The following is a 20,831-nucleotide window of genomic DNA, read 5'->3' on the forward strand; positions in this document are numbered from 1 at the left end:
TTCGGTTCTGAATGAAACAATGATCACTAACAGAATGCTGGGAATATTATTGTCACAGCTGAAAGATCGTGTACTGTACCTCTGTCTTCTGTCTGCACAAGATTGAGCCCAATGCTAGAGAAATAAGGTATCATTAGCCCCGTAAGAGTGTTATAATGGAAACATGCATCGATACATTTAATGATATTATTACATTTTACGATGTTGTTTGTTCAACCAACAGGTCTTTTAGAGTTACTGTAACACACAATAACAAACTTCAGGAATACGTTCTATGAGTGAATATATCTTTTATCACATCAGACTAAGGTTCAACAGTAAAACCTGGCACAATCTAATAAAATACAATTAAATAAAGGTTAATATACTACTTTTTAAAGAACACGCATGCATTGCATGTAGCTTTGTTTGCATTTAGTCTCTGCCTTTGCTAACAAATTATTTATCGCCAAGTGCCTCCTAAGGGTTCCTGTTACATTTTTGTACAGGCTACAGTTTCACTTTGGCTTTACAGTTATCAACAATGCCTGTAGTAATATTTACTGGAACTCCTAGCAAGTGAAGTTGGACATAGAAAAAAGCTTTAAAATGGTGCTGGATGTCTTTGTTTCGTATCATCACATCTAGCTCCTTAATTAAAGTGTATCCTTCATCGAATACAACATATAGCCCAGAATTTGAGGTAAGCATAAAACATCAATGATCTACTTACTACAGAATGGGCTGGATGGGCTGATTTACTCCTGTTCTTGTTTGTAAACTTTCTAATGTTCTTACCGAGTGATAATTGACTCACTGTACATGCCAGAAATACAACAAATGTTAACCTGATGAACAAGACAGAATGGTTTACTGATAGAAATATAAACCTAAAGCCTGCAGAAATTCATTCCTTTTTAATCTTGCACACAGCATTCAAAAAGAAGGCCACTTTAAAATTACAACGAGGTTTGTTTTGTAGCTGCTGTCAGCTGTGAAGGGGTTGAGATGGCTCAGTCCAGCCTGTCTGTGGAGTCCCTCTGTCTAGAGACACAGAATGGCAGCCCTGCAACGGACCCAGACAGTGGAGATGAGTGGGACACTGACCTTGAGCTCAACGGTAAATCACCTTGCTTGAATTACAACATTCACTCTAGATCTATGAAAATGCGGAACTCACAATGTGCCTATACTGTATATAGAGCGAGTCAGTAACTTGTATTTCCTTTTCTTTTCAAGGGTTTTAACTGTCTATTTATCTGTTAGCTTTGCTAAAGAGTGTCAGTGTTTTTGGCATTGCTAATGTATGAATTTCGCAAGTTAAATTTAAAGGAAATCAAAAGGACGTGTGAGGCACACTTTTCTCAAATCTGGAGGAGCATGGATGGTGTTGCCCTGTTCTTAAAAATGCAGCTGGAAATCATTTAGATGGTCTGAAAGACTCAGGTGCCAGGGTGAATATCATGTAGTTTTCATTGCCGGTGAACAATATTCTCATTCGTTTTGTTAGATATTAACATTTAACGTAGAAGTCATGTGTCTTTTTCCCTCAGACGGTAAGGAGACTAGAAGAAGTGTCTCTGCTCGTGAGCTCTACCTGCAGGCCTGCAGGCTGGTTGGTGTCGTGCCAGTCTCTTATTTTCTGCGTAACCTTGGAAACACAAACCTCAACCTTAACCACCATGGGCTTGGGCCTCAGGGAGCCCAGGCCCTGGCAATAGCACTTGTGGTAACTATCTCTATTCTTATAACTTACTAATACCATGGCCAACCTGGCAGGCTGCAGGGGTGGCAGTGTCTGCCTGCCTGATAATTGTTTCTCTGGTTTTAATTTTTAGCAAAGCATCCTCTTCTGCAAATCTATTTTTTTTGTGTGTGTGTGTCTGTGTATGTAGAGCAACATGACGATCATAACCCTTGAACTGGAAGACAACTGTTTGTTTGCAGAGGGAACAAAATATCTGGCAGAGATGATCAAAGGAAGCTGCACTATTCAGAATCTGGTGAGCAGCAGACTGTGCATCAGACAGCACTCACAGTAGCGCGTTCACGATTTACAGGAAAAACACAATCATCAGGCTGTTTCGGGAAGTGATGAGATGGTAGTGCAATGAAAGAACCTCTCTGCCCCGATCATACAGTTATTTGCGATTTGTTCTTTGAATATAAAATTTTAGTGCAACACGTGTAGGAATGGATTTGTAATGTGAGCTCTTTTGAAAAGGAATTTATGTAGACGGCCACTAGAGAGCACTGTATTCTTGAAACCCCCTGCCTTCCACGTCTGAACAAAATTGCTTTGAAACCTAAAATAACATTAATTTATTTGTGTGACAGAATCTTTCCAATAACCACCTGAAGTCCGCAGGCGCTATCTACATGTCCAAAATGTTGTTGGACAATATCTCCCTCAGAACCATAAAACTCTCAGGTATATATACCCATCTCCGTTCACTTTTTACAGGCAATATGTTGTTTGGATTTTGGTTCATTCAGCTGGTTCATTCTAGACTTCCATCCAGATGTTTTAGATTTGGTATAGAGGTTCAGCACACCCGATACAGAATCACTTTGTATAGGAACTTTCATTCAGTAATATCAAGGGAAGCACGTTAGTAGTCCTGCCTCGTAGCTCTTGTGTCCTGAGTTTGATTCAGGCTTGAGGTATCTTCCACGTGGAGTTTGCGTGTTCCCATCGTGAGTTTTCTCTGAGTCCTCTGGTTTCCTCCCACTTTCTGAAGATATGCTGTCCAGGTCAATACGATAGATTGGTGTCCTGACCTGTATTTGTTTGTGTGCCCTGTGATAAACTAGTTTCCACTCCTGTGTGTTTGCCCTGTGATACACTAGTGTCCACTCCTGTGTGTGTGTCCTGTGATACACTAGTGTCCACTCCCGTGTGTGAACCCTGTGATACACTGGTGTCCTGTTCTGTGTGTGCACTGGGATATACTTGTGTCTTGTTGATGTAGTAAGATAGTAGCTTTACAGTAAAATACAATTATTTAAAAACAGATTCTATACCCCTTGAGCTTACTGGAATTCTTACCTTTTATCTTTCACCAGTTATAACAATATTATACTGTACAATGGAAAACAAAATGTATTTAGCCTCAATAAGTTGTACTTGCCTTTCTTTTTAAAATGCTTCAATAACGATGATTTCTGTTTAAACAGGAAATGAGTTCAGAGAAGAAGATGCAAAATGTTTTACAGATGCCTTGTCTGTAAGTCACAAACAAAAACTATTTAATAGAACAATTTGTACCTATTATAAAAGCATTTTTGTTCATGATACAGCACACTGGATAATATGTGTCTCGGCAGTTAAGTAATATTCTCAATCCAGTACTTTTTCTTCTCTTTCTCTGCCAGAACAATTACAGAGTGAAGGAGCTAGACTTGAGCCACAACGAGTTCAGTGAGAAGGGAGGGGAGCACTTGGGCCAGATGCTAGGTATGGACATCACTGTATCAGAAACACATTGCTTAGGTTTAGAATGCACAGCCACATCTGGACACTGGAACTACCAACATTATGAAATAGCTCAGTCAACAAAGGTTTTAGGAAGCAATGGGTATTTCAGTTGTTGTTGTTGCTGAATTTACTGTAGAATGGACCAGTGATAGAAACTCAATCAAGAATCAGAATGCAATGATATTCACATTATTTCAATTATAAACAGAAAGATGCTTTTTAAAATGTTGATTTGTTGTTTGATTTTTGCTTTCAAACAACTATAGCAAACAATGAAGGATTGGAGATGCTGAACCTGAGCTGGAATCGTCTGCGTATGAAGGGCGCAGTGGCACTGTGTGCAGGGCTCAAGGTGTGCATTATTCCTGCTGCAGCTTCTCTCAAGCTCAGGGTGTGCCTGACTCCTGCTGCAGCTTCTCTCAAGCTCAGGGTGTGCATGACCTCTACTGCAGCTTCTCTCAAGCTCAGGGTGTGCCTGACTCCTGCTGCAGTTTCTCTCAAGCTCAGGGTGTGCATGACCTCTACTGCAGCTTCTCTCAAGCTCAGGGTGTGCCTGACTCCTGCTGCAGCTTCTCTCAAACTCAGGGTGTGCATGACCTCTACTGCAGCTTCTCTCAATCTCAGAGAGACATAATGCAGGCTTCTGTATTTTTTGGATATATTAAATGAGGTGAAGAATGCAAAACAACCAAAATCTTATCTGCTACTTCTCCCAAAAGCCAGTTTTCAAATTCTCATTTCAAATTATTGTCCTAAACATAACTTGTCAGAAATGTCTGGAAAATTAATCGGTTTAACATGTGTGAACTATACTGTTGTTCTATATGGATAACAATGAATTCAGTTGCACAGTGAAATAATGTCACAGATTAAAACTATTATATTAAATACTCCAGTTTCTGTACAGCAACTTATGAAGAGAAAATTACAAAAAATGAAAAGGTCCTGTGTAAAACATTCACTCCATAACATTTTGAGAAGACTGGGACATAGGTGGCTAAAATTCTGTGGTTAAGGGCAGCACAGCAAACAGCTTTGTTTTTCTCCTCAGGTCAACATCACACTGAAATACTTGGATCTGTCCTGGAACGGCTTTGGGAATGAGGGGGCTCTTGCTCTGGGGGAGGCTCTAAAATTCAACAACACCCTACTGCACCTGGACCTCAGCAACAACCGGATCACCAACGAGGGCGTCGGCCTGCTCTGTAAAGGGCTGGTGGCTAACGACACACTGAAAGTGCTCAGGGTCAGTTGCCAATGTATTGCCTCCATTTATTTACCCAGGAGGGGAATTTGGACTGTATGCCTAAGGGATGAACATGGAAATCATGTTAAAAAAACAGAACATCTGAAGTGTGACCACATATTGATTTTTAATAACTTTTAAAATGCAAATTGCAGGAAAGGGTTCAGAGATGATTTGTGTCTGAGCTCAATTCAGTGACGGTGCCATATTTAATCTGGTTAGTGTCACAGCAGGATGAAAAAACAAATATTGTCATTAGGACAAGGACATTAGGTTCATTAGTGTAGCCATGCGTTGGTCAGGAACCTATGCAGACGGTATAATCCGGAAGGAAATGAAACAGACACGGGGTGGAGACGAGGAGGAACTGGACAGGTTGACAAACAAGGGGGCGTAACACCTGTGCAGTGGTGCTCGGGGTGGGTGTGGCCATGGCAAACAAGTCCAGAGGAGTTCAGGGGGTGATCCAGTGAGAAGTCCAAAAGTCAAGGCCGGGTGATCCATCCAAGACAAGGTTTAAAAACCGATCTGGATCCGGTTCAGGGACGGGGAATAAAAGTGGGTAAACGGGGCCAGGTGCTCCGAGCCCTAGACCCAGATGGTCAGGATGCCGTGATGAAGCCTATGCCGTCGGGCCACTCCAGGAGGAGGGGCTGGATAGGAGGCAGGCAGACATAATCAATTAAAATGTGAAAGATACGGAGCGCCCTTAAGAGGAGGGATTACAATCGTGACAATTAGGACTTGAAGTTTTTCTTTTAAGGGTTGGTTGATAAAAACATACAAAGAAATATTTTCCCTTTTTATATCTTTTGTGGTTTTGCAGTCCAGGCAAGCACTTATATAAACAAAAAAAAGTGTTCCTAGACAGATCAGCAAAGCAACGGACACAATTTCCTTAAGCAATGTAGCTTGATTTAAAATCACCAGTTTTTGAATGAACATTCTTGCAGACAGGGATCAGAGACAGAGAAATTAACTTAGCTGGAGAGATAAGCTCCAATGTGTGAATGCTGTGAAATAATGTTGCTCCCCAGATGGCCTACAATTCTCTCACTGTTGAGGGAGCGCTGGCCCTGGTCACTGCAGTGAAGAACACCCCCAAATCTGCGCTGGAGGAGATCAATATCTCGGTGAGTTAACATGAAGGTAGTAAGTAAGCTGGTGGCAGTGCTGTAGCATCTTGGCCACAATTCTTTTGCAGCCAAACAACAAATTTACTCTTCTTACTCATTCGGAATTTATGAGTCAGAAAAAACTGACACTATTGTGTATTATTTCATTAAAGAATAATATATTCTCTATATTTATTTTTTTATTTATTTTTATTTTGCAGTAGAAAAAGATCTACAGTTATACAGAGTATATGTAATATTCCAATTACATCAACTTCTTTTTTTAAATTCTAAAGCCATTTAAAGCCATTTTATGATTGTGCCAATAAACTTAAGAAAGCACATTTTAATGGGGTTTTATGGCACAAGGATTGAGCTCAAAGCAGATACAAAGCTGTTTGAAGTACAGTACTTAAATATCTGAAGATGTTTTCTGAATGCAGTCTGACAGAAGTTGTTAATTTACATAGATCATTTAAGAAGAGCCTGGCTCCAAATGACTAGAATTGCACTGGTATAATCGTCCTCACATCCTCTGACAATGCTTTTCGCCTCCATGTGTGTTCAGAATGTGCTGGTGAATGAGGCCTTCCTGCACCTGCTAGAGCTGACCTGTCAGGAACACCAGGCCCTGGAGGTGCTCTATGGGGGCGTTGGGGGTTTCATTGCCAAGAAGCTACCTCGGCGCCCAGACCCCATGAAAGTCATTCAGGTGCATTGAGCTCATACTCACTGACAGGATGACAGCCACGCGGTCACGGTCGGTGTCCTGTTTGTTTCATGCCCTGGCTGTTTTCTGTAGGATTACCTGGATGAACGCAAGCTGCGCCTCTGGGATTTCTTCCGCAACATCGACAAAGACGGATCAATGAGAGTGCCCGTCTCTGACTTCAGAAAGGCTGTACAGGTCTGATTCCACTTTGAGATTCCCAGAGCTCTGTCTAAGGACAGCCTCTGGCACTGCTCTGTCTATGAAGCATTTGGTGTTTGGCTTCACCTGGTGTGACTGTTTGAAATATCCAATGTGACATCCAGGACCAGGTGCCTTGCTCTGTATTCAGCGCTTTGATGTTAGCATCCTGTATTTTCATAATGTGAGGAGCTCATCGGTGTTACAGGGGCTACACTAATTACACCTTTACTACAGTTATCTATTGTAACTCTGAATATCCTGTCTATTTATGATTTGAAATGACTGGGAAGGAGCTACTGTACATACAGTATGAGCTATCTACTGTATTTCTGCTCATCTTTTTCCAGATACTGTGAAGAGATGGAAGCCTGGCAGGCAGGCAGACATTCTTTTTGAATTGTCTTACTGTATATATTTTGGGGTGTCACCTTTGTGAATATTTTTCTCAATATTTTAGCAATCCAGTATTCCACTAGATCGATTTCAGATTGAGGAGCTGGTGCAGAGACTGGACAAGGACAGGAGTGGGAATGTAGACTACAGGTGAGTGTTCCTCAACCTCATACAGTATGTGGATTTAAAAAAAAAACTGCCTGAAGGAGCATTAATCGTCTGATGACATCGAAGTAAATAATAAGCTGATCATAACAGCAGATAAGAACTTCCCTGAAAGAGACCTCGGTTTTTCTGCAAACATTTCAAAGAGTAGTTACTTCGCTGATTAAGCAGAATACTTTGAAAAGCCTTAATAAGGAAACCTTCCCCAAACCTTTCTCTTGCCACTTCTCAAATGACCCTCTGCTTGTGTTTTTCCTTTCGATTAGTTTCCTTATCCAGCCATAGTCAGCAGGAGAAAGACAGGCAGCAGTTCAGTAGATGTCCGTTCCAGCAACTAATTGTCTTCAGGAGAGAAAAGGGCAGAGGCAGATCAGTAGAATCTCAAGGGCTCCAATAAAGGTTCAGTGAAACATGGCTGGGCTCAGTGTGCTTCGACTCCCATCTCTGGTCTCCTAGCACTCTTCTTACCTTTGTTGTGTTAAATATGTTCCCTCACCACATTCCCCAGAGGTACCTACGTACACAGGTGTTTAGAAATGCAGAAGGAAAAGCTGCAGGAAAGGGACCTGAGAGTAACAAAATAATAAAAGGCACAAGACAGCATGACATCCTTTTGCCTAAAAGCAAGCACTTCTGTATTAGATCTTGTCCATTTATCTTCAGGTTTAGTTGGTAAGAGAACAGTGTCTGAGTAGTATATTAAGATGGCATAGATAATCTGGGGCAGAGCTGGGAGAAAGATGAGTACTGCAAGGCCTGGCTTTGCACGAGTCACACTGCTCTTGCTTCCTGGAACCTGCTGCTCTGCTCCCTTTGCATCTCACTTGCTCTCTTCCCATGATCGCTTGCTGCTCAGGGGCCTCGCCGACACCCGGAAGCAGATGATGAGAGATCACCGCCGGCTGCTTCGGAAGGCGGAGTCCCGCCAGAAGAAGGAGAAACAGAAAAGCGAGCGCATCCTGAAGACCTTCCAGAGTGCGGTGGAGGCCGTCACCCCCCGCAGCTCCATGGTGATCTCACCAGGGGGCGCCAAGGAGGGGGAGGAGTCCGGTGGGCCTCAGCACTTCTCGGCCACCCCTCTCAGCTCCTGGCACCACGTGGTGATGACAAACAGCAGTCGCTACTCGGCGCCCGACACGGACAGCGACCGCGTCTGTCTCCCGCGCATCGTGAGCCAGGCCCGCCCCCTGTTCCTCAGCACGCCAGAGGTGCGCTCCTTGTCCCAGCCCAACCTCCTCTCCGAAAGCAGTGGGTCCCCCCTGCCCAAGCCAGACTCGGCCCACCGCGGCCCTCACTGCAGCTCCAACCCCGAGGTGTTTTCTCACAAGCTCAACTCCGGATCAAACAGCTTGACCAGGTCCAGACCAGCGCTGACGTCTCCCAGGAACCCAGCTTCAAAACGTCCCAAAAAGAAGTCCACAGAATGAGCACAATTTACAATGCCTTTATTTCTTTTTAACCAAGAACAAAAACGAATGCGATATGTTTTGAATATTTTTTTTCTGTCTACTGTATATATATCCAATGGAGCACAAAGATGTTGCTGAATTTGTGATCCCCAGAATTGGTAAATTATTACACTGACAATTAACATAAAAGCTGATGACTAGGGTGGAAATATTTTCCACCAAAACAAAAAAAAACACTCCCCCAATGTCTCTTTTTACAAGAGTTTCAATACTGAGATTCAATCTTAAGAAAACAATTCTACAATAAGAGTTTAAGAAAGGTGACAAAAGAGAGGAGGCCATTCAGCTCACTGGAGGCTTATTACCTGCATTGTGTCCATATAGATGTCGCAACCAAAGGCTGCTGGAACTCTTCAGGCTGATAAGTGTAACTCTAACACACTAACATACTTTGGCACCTGCAATCATATTACATATATGTCATGATAAATCTTCAAAGTAGTTATCACATCTTGCAGTAGAAATGATTGAATCTTGACATTTGCCTCATAAAGACTTTCACTTTGCTAAAATTGTCGAATGTTGAGATTTTGTCATTTTTGTCTCCTCTGTCATGCATTGATTTGCACACTATTTCTGCATGACTCTTTGCCTGTGACTAAGAAAAGAAATGGATAAAATTATTTATTTTATTATTATTGATAAAATTATATTCTTGATAAAAGAATAGCATCAACGTGATTTTCATCATTTAGACATATGGTTTTTATAAATTATGTGGAAACTACAGACACATTTAGTTTTCTGGTGCCACATTCGAACATTAAAAGGTTCTCAGTTTTAAATGTGCTTCTTCATGGTTTCAGCTTGTGTCCTCTGGCTCATGTTACAGTGCTGATCCTGAAGACGTCTACTAAGTTGACTTCTGAGGATTTCGAATATGTGAATCTCATTGCCTTTTCTGTTCAGGACTAAAAAGATGCAGGTCCTTTAGTCTGCCTATGATATCCCTTTATATGTACAGTATTAGGTTGCTGATTCTAGAGCAGCAATGTCTTTCTTTCTGTACCCAAAGTCTTACTTGGGAATTTTTCACATAACATATCCTGATTTACATTCTGTATTTTTAACTATACTTAATTGTACTTTATTTTGTAAAGCTCTTGATCTTACAGATGTTCACCGATTTGTGCATCATAGAAAAAAGTTCAAACAAGCCCCAAAACAGGTGTTAATCACCCATGGCTGTACATTTTATTGTCATTTTATTGGACTACAGATTTGACCTAATGTATTGTATATAGATACGGAATATTACAGTGATAATCCTGAGAACGCAAAAGATGTTGCTGTTATCAAAGGTAAGATAAGGGATTTAAAAGGCTCAGGATTCAAACACAAATCATAGACCCGGGAGCACAAGACTGAAGAACAATGATCTCTGCGCTACTGCTATTCATCCTCCTCCACTGTGCGCTTTCCTGGATGGTGAGAATCTTGTTTCAGTAGGCATTAGACCTCCCTATTAAATTAAATACTCTTCAATAAACCACATTGAAAATCAAGGATATTGGTATTCGTGTATTTCCTTTGGAAACACTAACTGCAACAGGCAAGCATTTAATAATGTTTAATTTAATTCATAGAGTCATCTCTACTTGTAATGCAGGACTTGCAGAATAGACGTCTACAGGATTATATACTGGTGCAGTATGAGTACAGACAGTAAATTCTGATCAAATAATTCCATAGCACAAGCAGTATGAGGACCAATGGGGAAAATACATCCTGTTTGTCCTTCTAAGGAAGTACGTAAGAGTAAGGGAGTGTTGTACAATTTAATCTATGTATTCCTGTAGCCCATAGACCACTGGAGCTCCAGCAATGCAACAGGAGGTGTGGAGGAGAATGACAGCTGTTCCTGTAAAGTGTTCCTGCCCAACAAAATCTTCCCCTTTGACAAAGCGGAAGATCTAGAGAAGACAGCAGTGATGATCAGTCACAAACTGGAGCTGGAGATGAGCAAGGTACAGATTCATTTGGGCATTATTAAATGATATATTACTTTAAAGTAAATAGCATTCTCATAGTGTATTTTAAAAGCATGAAATGACCATTGTGTCTTTCTTTTAAACATATACCAGACAGATGAGTTATTATACCATACAATTATGTTAATGACCATGCCTTAAGAATTTCAGCTATAATCAGCATCACTCTAAATATGTAACAAATAATACTGAAATGTCCATCCACCCATTTTCTAACCTTTTTATCCAATTTAGTGTTGCAGGGTAGCAGAAGCCCATCCCAGCAGGCACAGGGTGCTAGCCGGGATACTCACTGAACGGAAGGCCACTCCATCGCAGATTACTGAAACACACAAAAAAAATTAGAATTTCTTTCTTTCCCAGCCTGGCCTGAATTCATTTAGTGATTTGCATCTGCAGAGAGATGACGAGACCCCAGTGGGAGCTTCTGCTGTGATAATGGACTGAACTCTCTGTGTCTGTAGGTTGAGATCTACGAAAGCAAGCTGACCATCTATGTGGCGAAGCTGGAGAACCTGACGGCGCGCGTGGAGGTGATGGAGAAGGACCCTGACAAGTACACGGAGCTGCAATTCGAGCTGCTGAAGATAGAGATCAAGCAACTCGAAGCTCTTATCACTGAGCTGAAAGGATCTATCCAGACCTCTTCATCCATTTTCACAAGTCTGCATTTAGAGGTAATGGAAATGTAGCAAAATCGAATTTTCCTCGTTATGGTATTTCATGAACATGGGCTATAATAAGATATAAGATACTGTATACATATGATAATACCAGGTATTATTGTTTCTTTATAATATATATTTTTCTGTCCACTGTTATCTAAATGTTTCCCAAATGAATTTTGTTCTTTTTGGAGTACAGTCTCTCACACACCACACTATATTTGAACACCGTTGTACTTTATTTTCTAAGATTTCCAATATGACAGTCACAGCAACCCATCTTGAGAGCTACGACAAGAACGGTGTGCTGGCGACCCGCCGTGAGAACGCAAAACTGCAGCAGAAACTGGAGGAATGCGAAAGATGGCAAAACGAGCTGTTCAAACCCGAGATAGGTAACTCAGATTTCTTGATTCAACTTCCATTTCACTTTGGTTATTTGACCCTGTTATCAGACTGTGCCATTCAGTACAACGCAAATATTCACTGTTCCATTATTTTTCATGATTTCATCCCTTTAAATCCAAACAGACACGGTCTGGATTTGTTATTACTGTACTCAGCAGTTTTAGGTGGTTAGTTTTTTAACTTGAGCACAGACAGTACTTCAGGTTTATCTGGACTATATTTACAACGTTTAGGTGTTTTCTCACATACATTAATAACCCATGCTTGATGATCGACTTTTGAAAGAAAATACCTTCCTTATAGCTCATACTATTTTGTTTTTCTCTATTTTTTCAGGATCCTGTAAGCATGGGGGCATTAGAAACCTCAGCATGCCATTTATAGTCCAGCTAAACGATCACGACAGTACAAGTTACACATTTGGAGGATGGGGAAGAGACTCCAAGCCTCTGCCTGGCTTTGAGAAGATGTACTGGTATTCTGGATATACCTCCAGCTACATGTACAACCTGTACCTCTACTCCGACTACACCAACCTGGTCTTAGGCAATTCTTTTAAAAGCTTTTATTATAGTAATTCTAACACAAACAGGGGGAATGGGAATAATTATATAATGCACGGAAACTACTTGTACTATAACTGCTACAGTAGCAGAAATATGTGCAGAATGAATGCAACTACTATGACGTCAGAGTCCAGAGTCCTACCTGATGCAGCTTATAACAACAGGTTCTCTTACAGCGCTACTCAGTACCAGGATTTTGACTTTTCAGCTGATGAGAATGGACTGTGGGTGATTTACGCAACGGAAGCGAGTAGGGGTAACATGATGATCGCCAAAATTGATGTAAACGCTTTTGCTGTAGAGCAGACATGGGAAACAAAGATGTTCAAGCGGTCGGTGAGCAATGCCTTCATGGTGTGTGGGGTTCTGTATGCCACCCGACCAATTAACATTAACACGGAGGAGATATTCTATAAATACGACACCAAGACTGGTGAGGAGAGTTATATCAGCATTCCCTTCTATAAGAAATACGAAGATTTTTTAAATCTTCACTACAACCCTATAGATCAAAAACTGTACATGTATAACAATGGCTACTATGTGTTTTACAATGTTAACTTCCACAAGGAATAACAGAAGATTAAAGAAATATGGAATTTCTAAGTGTCACATTGTTAAAGCATCATGTGTTAACATTTATCCAACAATGTATTTCTGGTATTTTTAAAGTATATTGTTAAAGAAAACCTTATACTGTATATGTGAATATTTGAGAAGACAAACACAGTGGCACCACTGACAACAACTGTGAAATTCTTCACATTAATAAATAAAATCCTATACAAGCATCAAAACAGCACAGTGTGTTTATTATGCATGGACACACACAAAGGAATATGTTTTATTTGTACACATACAACAGTTCCAATAAGGAGCTTTAAAACATTTACAACAACTGCTTTAAAACAGGAGCGGAAGGAAGGAAGTTCAAAAACTCTATTTCAAACCACAACAAACAGGTATGAATTGTTATTAGTGACTTCTAGGTGACAATACGTACAGTATGTCTACAATGGGTGAACAAATTCTGTATAATTTGTTTTTGCAACTTGTCTGCTGCCCTTAAATGTAATAAAACTCTGTAGAAATTTGAGGATTGTAAGGAACGATAATTCAATTACAAAAAGAACTGTCCGTTTGAACAGGATTGAGAAAAATAATTAACTTTTATTACTATCTTACGATACAATAATCCTAACATACTGTATCTGAAGAGAATTAAAGTTCTCAGAGTTGCAGAGCGCATTGCAGAGTTGGTCAGCCCTTCACATTGTACTGTACATGACTGTCATGGGAATGGCAAAAATCGAGGTGATGAAAGACCATTTATCATGCTCCAGTATCACTACACTTGAAAATGGCTTTATAGTCTCTAAAGGCATGCTGAACAAACGACATCTTAGCACTATAATGAGAGATCTATAAACTCTGAGAATGAAAGAACGTGCTCTGTAATGTCAAAATCCATTCCATCAAATTTATAACCACTTCATACAATATAGGGGATCCGTAGCCTGTCCTGGCAAGCAATGGGCTCAAGGCAGGGTACATCCTGGACAGGACACCCATCCATCACAGGACACATACAGACACAGACAAGCACATACTCACACCAGGTCAAAATCCCAAGAGGGATTCAGACAGATTCAATCAAAACAAGCGTTTAAACTACAAAAAATAATTACACAAAATATATAGTATATTCAGATTCCGGTTTAAGGTACTTTATTTTAATTATTTTGACAGAAAGGATTGTCTGAAATATGCTACCAAGCTATAATATGAGTGATATTCCATGGAGATTCAATAGAGAAGCAGAAACTCTCAATGTCCTGTACAGTAGAATGAATAATGATAATGGCCCAAACAAAATATTAATTGTGCCTGAATAGATACTTTAGTCAGGTGTTCTGTGGCCTTCAGAGGTGAAACAGAGGCAAATGCATCCAAAATCATTCACTAAAAAATAAGAAATAAATTCTTTATCATTAAACTACATTAATTATACAGTTCTACAGTCTGCTCTTTCCCAAAAACGTGAGGAAATTTATACTATATAAGCAACTGAGATTGTTGAGTAAGCTGCCTTTTCATGACTTTTGTTGCAAGCCACTTCTCCTAATTATATAATCTTGTTTGTATGAGTAATTACTGTTGTTAGCTAAGGCTGGTGTGTACTTTGCACTTTGTGGTGAACATTTGTCTTGTTCTTTTATTCATTTAACATAGAGATGTTTGTTAAGTCCTAGATAAGTAAGTGAGCAAATTAGCTGTCCCATAGTATAAACATCATCATCGTTGTCATCATTTTCTAACTGCTTACACCTGGTGAGGGTTGCGGTTGTAATAGGCTGAACAGAGCACACCAGAGTTCTCTTTCCCAGCTCATCCTGAAGGATTCCAAGGTGGTCCCAGGCCAGCCAAGAGATATAATCCCTCCAGCATGTCCCGGATCTGCCCGAGGGCCTCTTCCCAGTGGGCCATGCCTAACACACCTCCAGCAGGAGGCTCCTGGGGGGCATCCTCACCAGATCAGCCACATCAACTGGCTCCTCTCGATCCAGAAGAGCAGCGATTCTACTCGAAGTTCCCCCCAGACTGCTGAGCACTTCACGGAGAGAAAGCCCAGCAACCATATGGAGAATCCTCATTTCCACCACTTGCCTTTGTAATCTTATTCTTTCAGTCAATTCCCAAAGCTACAACAACTACATGACCATAACAGGAGAGCTACATGTCCATAGACATAGAGATGGAGATCATCCAGAAAAACAAGAGCTGCTTTGAAAACCCAGCTCCTGCTTCATCACTACTGTTTGGTCCAGCATCCTCATCTCTGCAGCTGCTGCCCCAATCTGCTGGTCAATCCCATGATCCCCTCTACCTTCACTCACGCACAAGACCTCACGGTACTTAAACTCCTGCACTCGGGGCAGCTATTCCTGCCTCACCTGGAGAGACTAAACCTCTCTTTCTCAGGAGAGAACCATGGCCTCAGACTTAGATGTGCTAACCCACATCTTGACTGTGTCACATAATAAACTTCTCCAGTGCGCACCAGAGACAGAGTATTCACTGAACAAACTGTGCCCTCTGCATCATTTACAATGTTATTCTAACATAAATACAATATGTTCCTATCATTAGCAATGAGTTTAACAATGGGTATGATATGAAGCAGCAGTCTACTATGATTAAGTTGCTAATGACACCTTATTTCTTCTGAAATTTCTTCACAGATGGTTAATGGCAGTGACTGTCCTATAGTAAACAGAAAACATGAGAATTTCTACAGGTTCTCATTCCATCATAGATGCTAGTCACCAATGTTTACAAAAGATACTGTATCATCATCAAAGAAATAAAGAGCCTCATCAGAGAACTCATGCACACCGTCAGATACAGGAACTGCTGTAATAACTTTGAGAACAGGAAAGATGTTTCCATTGAGGTAGATAAGATAAGCAATTTAAAAGCTCCAGGATCCACACAACAAAACACAAGAGATCTAGAGAGACAAAGCTAAAGAACAATGATTGCTGTCCTGCTCTTATTCTCTCTGCTCACGTCTGGGCTTGCCTGGGTGGTAAGAAACTTGTTTCAATTGTTAAACCTCTTGCTGAAAAATATATTGAATTATTTCTATGCTAGTAGAATAAGTCCTGTCAATCTTTTTGCATCCTGAGCCTTTCTATCGTTTTGTATTGTTCTGAGGTTGTGAACTACAGAACACTTACTGTATAATAGTTCAGGTGGGTAGCTGCGTCAGCATGCGTAGGCTGCAAAGGAACAAGTAATAGGTTTATTCCATGCTGAAAAAAAGAAGAAAGAGAACACAACGTTTCGGCCGTGGAGCCTTCTTCAGGTGTCAACTGAAGAAGGCTCCACGGCCGAAACGTTGTGTTCTCTTTCTTCTTTTTTTCAGCATGGAATAAACCTATTACTTGTTCACTTACTGTATAATGCTGTTTATGTTACGCAACTTATTTTCTTGTCAAATTAAAAACAGTCAAGTATCACCGTTTTGTCATGAAGTTGTTGCTGGCATATTTAAAAGAACCTTGTCCCGATGGTTCTTCTAATTTTTGTAAAGTAAATTTGATGCAGGAGAGCTACTAGGTCTAGTTTAATCATTGGAAATCCGGGAAAAATAATAAACAGAGTTCTCAGCAAAATTTAATGAGGGAAGATGGCAGCTAAATTCAATTTGCCTCAACTGTCCAAACTTGTAATCATTCCTGACATTATTTCCTAAAGCTTAGGAAAGCTTCTCACTCTGTACTATTGTACTCCGTACTCACTCTGCACAGGGGTCCCAATTTCATTATCCTGTGGCCAGAAGGTTAGCCCTCAGCCCAGCAGGTTAAGCCAAATATACTATTGGCTATTAACATGCAATGCACATTTTTCTACATATCTATTTCTTGGGTTTCATTCCTTGTGAAACCCATAGCAGGTGCATGTACAGTAATTTGTATGGTGAAATGCAAGGCAAGTGAGCAGCCTGTTGACTTGACATAGTGTTACAAAGCGTTTGAAATTGGAGCCAGTACTCAACAGCATCTCACCCCTCATCTTCTACAGCCCATAGAACACTGGGGTGCAGCTAATGTGACACAAGGAGTGGACGAGAATGGCCAGTGTATCTGTCAAGTGTTCCTGCCAGACACAACCTTCCCAGCTGACAAAGTGGAACATCTGCAACAGACATCGAAAGTGCTTGGCCAGACTGTGGAGCTGGAAATGAGCAAGGTATGCAACTGTCATTATCTGTTTATTGAGATCATATTGTTTCACATGTGGTACCTTTTGCACGCATGGAAAAGTCTACAAGATCTGGTATGTGAATAGTGTATAATGCAATTCCTCTATACCTAGTAAGTGAGGGAACAAGCACACAAAAGTTAATAGGGTTAGAAGAATTCATATTTCTAGATTTCTGAAAAACAAATTTATGTGTTTTTAAATCTGCTTTAGCTAGTCTTGAGAAGCTCTTGAGAAGCAACTTTTAGCCAAAATGCACACAAACTCCCTGATGATGTGCTGATCTTCACAGAGGGAAGGGGCCTCTGAAACCCAAATCCAGTGGCATAATGACAAACCTTAAGAAAGCCAAGTCACCGTGCATACAAGTAACTGCTCTGAGCTCTTCCTCACCTGCAGCTCGAAGTCTATGAAAGCAAACTGGTCATCTACTCTGAAAAGCTGGTCAACCTGACTGCGCGCTTGGAGTTCATCGAGAGCAGACCCGACAAGTACACAAAGCTGGAGTTCGAGCTGCTCAAGATCGAACTCAAGCAGATGGAAGTGCTGGTCACCCAGCTGAAGGCTTCTCTGAATTCTTCCTCTCCCATATTTGACATGCTGTATGCAGAGGTAAGGTACCGAATAGAGGGTACACAATCCCTGTCTTACCTTTCAGTATTTGGTATGGACACTATCAATAGGCTATCTCTGAAAATTTCAATCAAGTAATTATTAAAACAAGCTTGTGTAGCACATTCACAGTTTATTATTAACATGATTTAAAAGATGATTGAGCTACGTTCATTAATACAACATGCATTATTAAAAAGCAATTAATTCCAATTTGATTGATCCAACTCATCACGACCATTTCAAAAGCAGTAAAATCGCTTCAGTTAAAATGTTACGGTTGTCTAGAAGCTCTGTAACCTTGTAATTGGTTTTCATCCTAGATCTACAACATGACAATAGTTGTGAATCAGCTGGAGAGCTATGACAAGAACAACCTGCTTGTGATCCGTTATGAGTTCACCAAACTCCAGCAGAAACTTGAGGAGTGTAAGAGGTGGCACAATGAGACTTTTAAGCCTGACATTGGTAAGTGCCCTTTTCTGATTTTAAAATTGCTTCCTAGTCTCTGTGGATGCTCTTTTTACTCAGTATTAAACACTTCAGAGAAAATCTATGGCACATTGAACTTAACGATGTTCTTTGTGTATGCCTGATTGTTTTCTGTTTTTTCAGGATCCTGTAAGCATGGGGGCATTAGAAACCTCAGCATGCCATTTATAGTCCAGCTAAACGATCACGACAGTAAAAGTTACACATTTGGAGGATGGGGAAGAGACTCCAAGCCTCTGCCTGGCTTTGAGAAGATGTACTGGTATTCTGGATATACCTCCAGCTACATGTACAACCTGTACCTCTACTCCGACTACACCAACCTGGTCTTAGGCAATTCTTTTAAAAGCTTTTATTATAGTAATTCTAACACAAACAGGGGGAATGGGAATAATTATATAATGCACGGAAACTACTTGTACTATAACTGCTACAGTAGCAGAAATATGTGCAGAATGAATGCAACTACTATGACGTCAGAGTCCAGAGTCCTACCTGATGCAGCTTATAACAACAGGTTCTCTTACAGCGCTACTCAGTACCAGGATTTTGACTTTTCAGCTGATGAGAATGGACTGTGGGTGATTTACGCAACGGAAGCGAGTAGGGGTAACATGATGATCGCCAAAATTGATGTAAACGCTTTTGCTGTAGAGCAGACATGGGAAACAAAGATGTTCAAGCGGTCGGTGAGCAATGCCTTCATGGTGTGTGGGGTTCTGTATGCCACCCGACCAATTAACATTAACACGGAGGAGATATTCTATAAATACGACACCAAGACTGGTGTGGAGAGTTACATCAGCATTCCCTTCTATAAGAAATACGAAGAATTTTTAAATCTTCACTACAACCCTATAGATCAAAAACTGTACATGTATAACAATGGCTACTATGTGTTTTACAATGTTAACTTCCAGAAAGTCTGAATGCTGTTTTAAGAGAAGATAAATACATTTTTTTTCTGAAATACAATATTTAGGTGACCACATTGCTGTTTGTATACCCATAAAGAGAAGGCAGCACACATTAATTGTACCTATTGATAGTTATTTAAAAACGTACTTACAATGCAACAAAAAACACTGTGTTTATCCTTAAGGGAATAAAAGCAAATATTATTCAAGCATCAAACCCTGTCAGTGTCTGTTTAAATACCTATATAAATAAATAGAATCTCACTGTATATAACATGCAGAACCTAATTTTATTCCTCTGGGACATGGGCATGACACTTTGTTAAAGAATTTGTCGAATACTGAGTAAATGTATTAACAAGCCAAGATCACACATGTTAATCACACAAAATCAAATGTTTTAAATTATAAGAACAATTAAAACTCAAACCAGCGAATAAGTGAAAAGGTTATTACTAACTCAAGTGAAATATATTGAACTTGCAAAAACATTCACTGTATTCCCAATAGATGTTATTTTTTCACATGGAAATCATACAATTCACAAGACAAAGTTATTAATTCCAGGTCACAACTGGACTTTTAGCACAAGCTTCACTAAATGGACACTCTTCATGTAGTGGCTGGTTAATTTTAGTCCTTCACAACAAAAATACAAAATTGTTTTGCTACATTGGGCATGTGTGTCAATGGGTACTCTCCTAAATCCTTTCTGTACTCCAGTTCCCTTTAAGCACAGATTTGCAGGTAAAATAACATGGGACATGAAGAAATGAAGGTAATCAGAAAGAGAAGCAAATGCAAACTTACCCTTTACCCTTTTTTTTCTTATTTATTGTTGTAGTCTTCTTATTTATTGTTATTGTCATCCTGTAAAGCGCTTTGAGAAGCCACCTTTAAAGGCGCTATATAAAATAAAGTTTATTATTATTATTATTATTACTCATTACGCAAAGGACTACTTTGATCTAAAGGGTGTTTGGAATGTGGAAGAAAGCCCCCAACCACATTGCTGAAGCCGATATCCTGGCTTCTTTGTAAAAACTGCTGGATCTAAGTCTCAGATGGGCTCGGTGAGCTGAAAGGCCTCATTGCTCTTGTTGGCAGCCGTTTTTATTTTCTCACAAGAAAATTAGTGCAGCACGACACCACACAAGTTCTGCTTTCCCTCTGATGTCCTGGTTCTGAGAAAGTGTGCAGTCACTGAAGACAGAAAGAAGAAAAGGGGTCTTGTTCTGGAGCTACTGAACATTGTATATTTTGGTTCTGGCACGCTTTTCATATTTACTGTACACACATTTTTAGACATGCTGATTACTAAGTGCCCTTATGGAACAGTCAGAGAATGAGCTGTCTGTACACAACAGCTCTGTGCACAGGGGCTCTCAGGATGATTTTGCTAGGCAACCCACACAGTGTGTGGGTTGATCAGCTGCCGTTATTATCCTAGGTTGTTTAAGGAATGGGGAAAACACTTAAAAAATCTCCACTTTACATAGTTTGGTGTAGTTTTACGTAATTTACCGATATTGTGTTGCGTGTGATCACCTCTGAAACTAAAGGTCATTTTTGAAAATGACGGGGCTGAAAGAAAATCCTTAAGAAATATGCTAAACCGTCCTTTATGTGTGTTTCAACTTTTTACAAAAGTGTGA

At 40.3% G+C, this 20,831-nt stretch overlaps 3 protein-coding genes across 3 annotated transcripts; all 3 read left to right on the forward strand.

Annotated features, from left to right (window-relative positions):
* The first annotated feature begins 19 nt into the window (after positions 1 to 19).
* lrrc74a (leucine rich repeat containing 74A) lies at positions 20 to 8,907 on the forward strand. The gene is made up of 14 exons (XM_088647947.1): positions 20 to 127; positions 962 to 1,099; positions 1,533 to 1,708; positions 1,875 to 1,982; positions 2,317 to 2,410; positions 3,157 to 3,206; positions 3,355 to 3,436; positions 3,724 to 3,809; positions 4,509 to 4,703; positions 5,741 to 5,836; positions 6,387 to 6,530; positions 6,621 to 6,725; positions 7,189 to 7,274; positions 8,146 to 8,907. The coding sequence occupies exons 2-14, from the start codon at positions 988 to 990 to the stop codon at positions 8,714 to 8,716; spliced, it is 1,905 nt and encodes a 634-aa protein (XP_088504073.1). The 5' UTR covers positions 20 to 127; positions 962 to 987; the 3' UTR covers positions 8,717 to 8,907.
* A 1,119-nt stretch (positions 8,908 to 10,026) lies between these two features.
* Positions 10,027 to 13,185, forward strand: olfm4.1 (olfactomedin 4, tandem duplicate 1). Its single transcript, XM_088647943.1, has 5 exons — positions 10,027 to 10,186; positions 10,558 to 10,725; positions 11,214 to 11,426; positions 11,665 to 11,809; positions 12,159 to 13,185. Exons 1-5 carry the CDS (start codon positions 10,133 to 10,135, stop codon positions 12,962 to 12,964), a joined length of 1,386 nt encoding a protein of 461 aa, XP_088504069.1. The 5' UTR covers positions 10,027 to 10,132; the 3' UTR covers positions 12,965 to 13,185.
* A 2,636-nt stretch (positions 13,186 to 15,821) lies between these two features.
* Positions 15,822 to 19,393, forward strand: LOC148653218 (olfactomedin-4-like). The gene is made up of 5 exons (XM_088647944.1): positions 15,822 to 15,977; positions 16,976 to 17,143; positions 17,555 to 17,767; positions 18,091 to 18,235; positions 18,383 to 19,393. Exons 1-5 carry the CDS (start codon positions 15,924 to 15,926, stop codon positions 19,186 to 19,188), a joined length of 1,386 nt encoding a protein of 461 aa, XP_088504070.1. The 5' UTR covers positions 15,822 to 15,923; the 3' UTR covers positions 19,189 to 19,393.
* Positions 19,394 to 20,831: the final 1,438 nt, after the last annotated feature.

The sequence above is a fragment of the Lepisosteus platostomus genome, chromosome 10 (assembly GCF_059453375.1).
Source record: "Lepisosteus platostomus isolate fLepPlt1 chromosome 10, fLepPlt1.hap1, whole genome shotgun sequence".
Lineage (NCBI taxonomy): Eukaryota > Metazoa > Chordata > Actinopteri > Semionotiformes > Lepisosteidae > Lepisosteus > Lepisosteus platostomus.

What these genes read in the sequence shown, in the direction of transcription:
- lrrc74a (XM_088647947.1), top strand. Translation starts at nt 988, where the DNA reads ATGGCTCAGTCCAGCCTGTCTGTGGAGTCCCTCTGTCTAGAGACACAG. An exon ending in CCCTGGCAATAGCACTTGTG is followed by an intron (nt 1,709 to 1,874) that starts GTAACTATCTCT and finishes CTGTGTATGTAG; the next exon opens with AGCAACATGACGATCATAAC. An exon ending in GCTGCACTATTCAGAATCTG is followed by an intron (nt 1,983 to 2,316) that starts GTGAGCAGCAGA and finishes TTTGTGTGACAG; the next exon opens with AATCTTTCCAATAACCACCT.
- olfm4.1 (XM_088647943.1), top strand. Translation starts at nt 10,133, where the DNA reads ATGATCTCTGCGCTACTGCTATTCATCCTCCTCCACTGTGCGCTTTCC. An exon ending in ACTGTGCGCTTTCCTGGATG is followed by an intron (nt 10,187 to 10,557) that starts GTGAGAATCTTG and finishes GTATTCCTGTAG; the next exon opens with CCCATAGACCACTGGAGCTC. An exon ending in TGGAGCTGGAGATGAGCAAG is followed by an intron (nt 10,726 to 11,213) that starts GTACAGATTCAT and finishes CTGTGTCTGTAG; the next exon opens with GTTGAGATCTACGAAAGCAA.
- LOC148653218 (XM_088647944.1), top strand. Translation starts at nt 15,924, where the DNA reads ATGATTGCTGTCCTGCTCTTATTCTCTCTGCTCACGTCTGGGCTTGCC. An exon ending in CGTCTGGGCTTGCCTGGGTG is followed by an intron (nt 15,978 to 16,975) that starts GTAAGAAACTTG and finishes CATCTTCTACAG; the next exon opens with CCCATAGAACACTGGGGTGC. An exon ending in GACTTTTAAGCCTGACATTG is followed by an intron (nt 18,236 to 18,382) that starts GTAAGTGCCCTT and finishes CTGTTTTTTCAG; the next exon opens with GATCCTGTAAGCATGGGGGC.